Source organism: Arachis ipaensis, chromosome B05 (genome assembly GCF_000816755.2).
Source record: "Arachis ipaensis cultivar K30076 chromosome B05, Araip1.1, whole genome shotgun sequence".
NCBI lineage: Eukaryota > Viridiplantae > Streptophyta > Magnoliopsida > Fabales > Fabaceae > Arachis > Arachis ipaensis.
In genome coordinates this window covers 145,085,508-145,093,285 of record NC_029789.2, presented here as the reverse complement: position 1 = coordinate 145,093,285, position 7,778 = coordinate 145,085,508, and the positions used below count along the sequence as shown (strand labels likewise).

Genomic DNA, 7,778 nt, shown 5'->3' with positions numbered 1-7,778 from the left:
ATTACAATTGATTACATTTAAAATAGATCGATTATCTTAACTTTAGTGGAAGCCTAAAAGAATTTGTACATTTAATTTTTATTTCTTGTAACATTTGATCATTTTTAGTGGAACCTTAAGAATAAATTTTTTTTTTGTATATTGAATTTTATTAGGTGTAACGTTTCATAATTTTAATAATTTTAATGAGAACCTAAGGTGGAATTTACATGGATTTTAGTGAGACCTTTATTAGGTGTAACGTTTTATAATTTTAATAGGATCTTAAGGTAGAATTGACATTAATTTTATTCCTTGTAACATTTGATAAATTTAATAAGACGTTAAGATTTAAAAAATAAATAATGAGACATAAAGAAAGAGGAGTAAAAAATTAACAATAAATTTAAAGCCATTTAAACTGACGTAGTATTATGCTAAAAACCTAAAAAATTAGGAATAAATTTAGACATTATCTTAAACTGTCTTTTAATATATTATTAATAGATTTTATTGCATTTGCACTATTTCACATTTTCACTTCAAGTCAAAGAAGATGCTAGTAAAGTGGTCAAAAACTAAAAGAACAATTTAATACTCACAATTTTCTTCTTTTATTTTCCTTCTCTTTTAAGGAAATTATAAATTATAAATATGAAAAGGATTGAGAAATTTGGTACATAAATTTTTTTAAGTAAATTAACAAATTGCTAAATGATGTGATAACAACAAATGAAATAATAAAGGAATTTTAGATAATCAAAAAGGGAATAGAAAAAAAAAGAATACAAATCATCAGAAACGCCTAAAGAGCATAGATCAACTAAATACAAGTATATTTATTTATGGGGAATCAATATTGATCCCAATTTTTCACACTTAATAATAATAATAATATTTGAATTCAAACAAACATTACACAGATCAACTGAATACAAGCATATTTATTTATGAGGGAATCAATAATTGATCCCAATTTTTCACACATAATAATAATAATAATATTTGGATTCAAATAAACATTACACAGGTATTATAATGGAATTGGACTTTGTTTTGCATAAATTAACACCTGCAGATTTATTAATAGGACATGGAATAATTTCATCTAAGTCAGCATCAAAGCACATGCGAATCTCCCGCAATAACACATTACCCTTGTCATTGAAGCACAGAAGTTCGGGCTCAAATTGACGAGTGTTGGTCTTTTTTATTGCATTGACAATGGCAATGCGACTATAAGTTTTAGTTCTGTGGGGAATTATTCCAACCTTCTTCAATTCGCCATCAATGTCCAATTTACGTGTAATAGATACAGCCTCTTCAAAATATTTAGATTGAGCAAACCTTTCAGCGCTACACGATCCGTGTTTTTCCCATTGATCCGTCCAAAACTCCATATTCGATTTTCCTGGTTGTAGACTTGGCCAATCACGGTTTAAGACACCTTGCAATGTCGCTGTCTACGAGAATAAATCATAAAAATAATTAATAATTAATTTATTATGTAACAAGATAAATGAAAATAGATAAAAGTCTAATTAATTAACTCACCATCAATTCTTCTTCAAAATGATACTCCGGCTCTTCATCAGCACAATTTTCTGGCCAAGGAAGCGAGAAATTTGTAGGCCAAAGACCGTGTATTGTGAAATGCTGTGGGAGGTTTGTCATCATCCTTCCAGGTGCACGGATACGAGTAAAGGTTGTTGGCCAAACAAGGGCAAGTTTAAAATATTCATAAGAGGCATTCGTGAGATGAACCGAGGATGCAAGCAGGATAACGTGAAAAACAATGAAAAGTGAGTTCATATTGGAAGTTTAGAAAGTTTAGAGGGTTTTGGAGGGAAGGGAGCGAGTTGCAGAAAGCGATGGTTGTTCTCCTCCCTCCCTCCCTCCCTCTTATAAATCAGAAATGAGAATTGAATAGCCAAACAGCATATTTCATTGTACATCAATGATATATACTAAAGAAGAAATGCCGTAATGGCAACATGCATAAAGGAGAAAAGCTATTACTAGCAGTATGGGTCACTGAACTGGAAATCAAAACATGACATGTTTCAAAGCAAATTAAATTGCAATTCATAGTTTCGGAACCGAACCGGTTATCTAATCAGTCAGAACTCACCAGATCGGGGACCAGCTTCTGGTTGCGCCAAGGAAGCTAACGGCGAGACTCGAAGCAAGAAGTCGAAAACCACAACCAGCTGAGGAGAGAGGCGAGAAGCGACGAGAGAGAGAGAGAGAGAGAGCTGGGGGTGGTGTCGTTTTGGAAGTTGAGGTGAGAGTGATAGTCTGATAGAGGTGGGGATGGGCTCAGGAAAGACTAAGCTAGGCTTCTTTTATTTTTTTGAAAAAAAAACAACATCAAACAACTTCTTTTTGCCTTTGGGCTTGGGTTTTTCTAATTTTTTTTTTTATTTCGACCGGTCCGAATTTTTTAAATCTGTTCGGTTCATTGCTTTTTCTAAACCGGTCAGGTCTAATCGGTTTTTACCAATTCTCTTTTTTGTCCGGTTTATTACACTATCTGGACCGGTTTTGATAATTATGTTGCAATTTAATGTTGTTACCTTAAATGGATTTTTCAAATTTAATTCAATTCCATTGCATGTCTCCTTATGATAAATATTATTTTCATACTAGTATTTTTTTTAACAACTGTACATAGATTTTTTAATTTGTTAACTAAAAAATAATTTAAATAAGTGATTAATTTATAACAACCGTATTTTTATATAAATGTCAAAAATATTTAGTGTAAATAGTATTTTTCTAATTTAATAAAGTTTGTGACAAATGGTATGACAAAAAATTAGAATACTTCTCTGCATTTCCATTAGCATACATGGCATGTGTGTTGCAGTTATACCGGTTACCATTATTATTATCTTATTTAAAGAATTATTCCATATATATAATAGGTTAAGACATGGTCTTTTAATTATTGTATTTATATCTCTATATATAGAAGTTGTCATATGACATGTTCAGGCATTACAATTTGCTTCATCAATCATGATGGATTTTAGTTTATTTACTATTTTTATTATTATTACTATCAATAGTCAATATTCAATAATAATGAAGATAGCACATTTCACTTTACTCGGTGAAATTTTTTCATATCAGCCTATTCCAACAATTTGGTAAATTTACAGTATAAAAAATAATTGTTCACAGAAACTTAAGCTTGAAATGATTAAAAAAGATGTATATAAAGTTTCTGTAGCGTACTATATCACTGATGGAATATGGGAACTGGGAAGAGTATGTAAACTTTTCAACATGAAAAGTTGAAAAATAATTTTGATATTTATATGTGAGAATAATATTTATGGTAGGTTATGTGAAAGTTGGCCTTCTTGTGGAAGCGTTTAATTTATTCAACCAAATGCAGCATCAGAGTACTGACTACTGACATAGAATTTATTGTATTTCTAAATCTTATATCTAGTTGTATACAAGTAGGAGATCTCTTATTAAAGAGGAGTACATTGAAAATTTGCTAATAACCATGTATGCAAAATGATCTGCTAGAAGGGTATTTGATTTGTAGAGGTTGCCAATAAAATATTAATAGAGACCGAATTGAATATGAACTTATTTGAGAAATATAGAAACGGAGACTAGGAAATTATTTGAGAAATTAGAGTTTGCATAATTTTAAAATAATCAACAATGTTAGATAATCTTTTAATTGTCATGTCATTCTTTTTGTTAGTTAATTAAGTATTTTCTGTCAACAAAAATAACAGTATTTGACATTGATTATTTTTGTTAAACTTAATAATTTTTTTAAATTATTTTTCTCAACATTAGAATGTTTTGATTTTGAGTATCATTTTTGAAATTTATTCTTTAAAACTATATAAAGTCATTGGTTTCATCTAATGGTGTAAGAATTCATCAAATCCCGTTTTTCAGTCTCATCAAATTTGAGTCATGAAAATAAAAAGTAAGAAAAAAAAGACTAATGTACAAAACATTATCATAATTTAGTTATTACCTACAACTACAAACTGCTACCCTTTTCTTAAAAAATAGCAAAAGAAACTGAAATTGATTGGTAAAAAAATAAATAAATAAAAAAAACTACCCCCTTCTTTCTATCTCTCTGGTTAACTACAAAACTTTACATTTCTCAGAATTTGGACCCAAGGGAACTGAAATATTTTGTTATTATGCCGGAGTCAGAAGTTGAAAGCTAACCAAAAGGGTAGTTAATTTAGTTAATGAAGGGAATTTACTACAAGGTTGTTGGTGTAGGGTGTTGTGTGAAGAAGTTGAAGTCATGGTGATAAACATTGAGCTGTTTCAACCATGAATCTGCAGCACTGTACAGATATGATATCCTTTCATATTCACATGGCTCTGGATTCAGCCATAGATCTTCTTGCATCTTGTAGGTAGCTAGACCGAAAGGCGGCACAGAAATGCTGCCACCACCACTGCTTCCGTTCTTGTTCTTGCATTTGTTTCCTTCAGTGCTTCCCCAACCACACCACCAATATATGTCTTTCTCTGTGTCAATGTTGTCACTTTCTGTTTCACAATCTGCAGACACATGTAAGAAATTGTGTTAAGATTTTGGCGAGGATTCGATCATGCCTGGTTTCGCAACAATTGCGTAGGAGCGAGTCTCCATTTTGGTTCTTGAAATTGTGTACATGCTTTACTTTAGCGTATGAAATTAAGAAAGTAATTATTTGGTTCCTGGAAATGTATAGCGTGATTCAATTTTAGGAATTAAATTGTTAATTTTTCTAAATGAAAGATTTTTGAAGTGAAAAGTCATGTAAGTACACAACTCTAAGGACCAAAATGAACATTCACTCAATTATGTAAATCAAACTAAATAACTTTGTCACTCTTGATCCAAAACAATGCATGGACACAATAAACGTGTCTAGTATCATAATTTTCATTTGTGTAAAAAGTTCCTCGATTCTTCCTATTTCGCAGTTAAGAAAACATGAAAAATGCAATCTACCACCTATTCCTAAGTGTTACCTTGAAAAGATGAGGACAATGTGTGATAAGTGAGGAAGCATGCTTCTAAGTCCTTGTCATTTTTTCGACTCGGAATGGTGTAAATCGGGTACCTATTCAACATAGATTTAACTTCTTATTGAAAATAATAGTGTTAAAAAAGACAATGTAGAAATCACAACTATAAAAATCATTATAATTTACAAACAGAGCATTTTTTTTCTTATCGACACTAAGAAATAAAATGGCCTGATGGGAAAATCACAATGAATGATGCTAACCATGAAACCGCCATCCAACTTGCCGGGGAAAGCTCAACACTTTTGAATGTCATTAGTGCCGGATGGGTTCTAGCTAACTCGGGAATCTGAAACAAGAAACAATCACAAGTTATGCATTGTGTAATGTACCTACAAATCTTATCTATCTATCTTCACTTGAGAACATAAGGCTACCTTCTCCATGAGCGGAACCCTTGCATAAGGCGAAGCCATCTCCGTGTATTGCAAGTAAAGGTAGCCAAGCTTGTCCCTTGTCGGCCACGAGCCGTCGTGGTCAGAGCTCGAATCCTCGGAAACAGCATCCCATGCTTTGCTGGAATTGTTACTTAAGGATCTAGATAGGTTATCGCTGCCGCTATCATCGCTCCACGAATCGCTTTCGAACTCAACTCCTTCGCTGTCCTCTCTTCTAGTCCTAGAGGCCTGGACAGACTTGTTGGTGTAGATTTGGATGGCGGAAAGGTACGGAACATAATACTGAATTACAGTGTCGCCGCTCTCCAACATCACGGGAGCACTAGCACCATATGCACTCCATTCATAGTAGCAATCCCAGAGATCCTTCAAAGTGAAGTATTCAATTGAATCCTTATTACCATGAGGTTGCCACAGGCTATTTAGATCACTCAAGCAACTCTGCCAAAACCGTCATAAAAGCAAAAAAAGGTTTAATGCAACGGTTGAAATCCGCCGTTAAAACAAAACAGTTGTAAAGAAATGAGAAAAAAGCTACGAGTCAAGATTACTAAATTCAAAATCTTATCCATTATATAAGCATGCGATAGTAATCAACTACCAACTAATTCTTAACTAACTACTAATTACAATAATTGTCTCTAATAGCAACAGACCATATATCTTTATAAGTTTGAATTGTAAATTTCAATTAGAAGAGGAAAATGAGTCACATTCAATCTAATCACACAAGGACCAACAATAGGGATAAAAAATGTGAAGAGTATATAAGATAAACAAAACTCGAAATTTTATATAATCAAAAGAATAAATTAAACATGGAAAACATAAAACCTACACTACAATTTGAATAGTAAAATCATCTAATTTAATAGAAATTTTCAGAATCAATTAATCTATTCAAAATTGTAATATCAAAAAAAGTTTTGACTACCATTAAGGGCATCACCCCTTTAGAACTCTACAACATTTGGGTCAAATATTGCAAAATGGGTTTACTAAGAATAGATTCATAAAATGCAAGGGAAAAAAAAAACACATTTTTACTCCATTATGTTGCCATTAAAGTCATAATCAAATATATGCAATTACAATTACACTCATTATTGGTCCACTTTTCATTGGCCAGTAACATTGACCAAATTCTCAACATTACAATTTTACCACCTAGAACTAGAAACAAATCAAGTGGGAAAACCCAGTGGGGACAATTTTTATTCTTATCAAAGTAACAGGTTGCAACAAAACTTGAAAGATGTCAATACTAGCCTACTAGGACTAGGAACATAACATTACTGTGTATTGGTCCCCCCCATTGAAATTTGGAGCCCACATATGTAAATCAGATATGCTAGTCATTTGACACATGGGGTAAGGTGGATCCACAACAAACACGTGGCAATTATCCTTAGACCACATTTTAGGTTTATGTTTTATTTATTTATTTTACTTTTTTTGGTTGACAGAGGTTTATCTTTAAAATTAGGCATTTTTTCTCCAATAAGAAGCTTTGTTTCCGCTCCAAATCAAAATCAAGTGTAAACAGAATTAATCACTTTTGACTTATTACAACTACTTATCTTTTAATTGTTTTTTGTTAAAAAAATACAAATACTGGTGCCTTTATTGAAAAGGACCAGAGAAAAAAAAATCCTTGTTTCTTTAATTATTTATAGACTATCTACAAAAATAGAAAAGAAAAATACTTATGGTAACTGAAATTAAATGTAAATCCTAGAAACAAAACATCAGATCATAGCTGTCCTCCCAACCCCTCTCTTTGTTTTTTTACTTTTTTGGAAGGAAAAATAATTAAAAAAATGATGACACCCATTAAGTTGGTCATTACCATACTTCGGAAAACATGAGGAGAATATTCAGTATATAATTTCATTCAATAAAAAAAATAAACAAAATGGAATTTCTATTATTTTTGTTTTTAATTTTATCTGTATATTAGGGAGATTCGTCGCACATTTCCTTATGTAGGATATAAACTTGAAATATGCTTTCTGGTTTCTATTAATAAAATGAAATAAAAATTAAAATATGCCACATGGGAAAGATATTTTTCCCAAGGGAATCCAAGGGAATATTCCCATCTTAAGACACTGTTTGGCCCACTCAGCCACTCGGACTAATCATTAATTTGAGTTTTGTTATATTAAAAGTGTTAATATAGTCTATATAACAGTTTTGCCCCCACCATTCACAATGCACAAGGGTGAAAAAGGAAGAGGACAAGCACAATAATTAAGTAAATTAAATTGTTATTTTATAATAAATTTAAAAATTCTACTAATAAATGTATTTTTATAATCTATAAAG

At 31.5% G+C, this 7,778-nt stretch overlaps 2 protein-coding genes across 3 annotated transcripts in view; both read right to left on the bottom strand.

Moving 5' to 3' along the window:
• On the bottom strand, positions 895 to 2,351 carry LOC107644703 (ribonuclease 3). Of its 2 annotated transcripts, XM_016348631.2 has the most exons (3): positions 2,111 to 2,350; positions 1,534 to 1,657; positions 895 to 1,442 (listed from the first exon to the last, which is right to left on the bottom strand). In XM_016348631.2, the coding sequence occupies exons 2-3, from the start codon at positions 1,654 to 1,656 to the stop codon at positions 1,002 to 1,004; spliced, it is 564 nt and encodes a 187-aa protein (XP_016204117.1). In that variant the 5' UTR covers position 1,657; positions 2,111 to 2,350; the 3' UTR covers positions 895 to 1,001. The 2 variants fall into 2 exon arrangements, with proteins under 2 accessions (XP_016204117.1, XP_016204116.1); XM_016348630.2 differs by having other exon boundaries at positions 1,534 to 2,351.
• Positions 4,037 to 7,778, bottom strand: part of LOC107644701 — a 6,046-nt gene continuing 2,304 nt past the window's right edge. Inside the window, exons 2-5 of the mRNA XM_016348629.2 lie at positions 5,430 to 5,891; positions 5,256 to 5,341; positions 4,996 to 5,087; positions 4,037 to 4,539 (exon numbers count right to left, since the gene is read on the bottom strand). Coding sequence (XP_016204115.1) covers positions 4,232 to 4,539; positions 4,996 to 5,087; positions 5,256 to 5,341; positions 5,430 to 5,891 — 948 coding nt within the window. The 3' untranslated portion in view covers positions 4,037 to 4,231. The remainder of the gene's footprint in view (positions 4,540 to 4,995; positions 5,088 to 5,255; positions 5,342 to 5,429; positions 5,892 to 7,778) is intronic.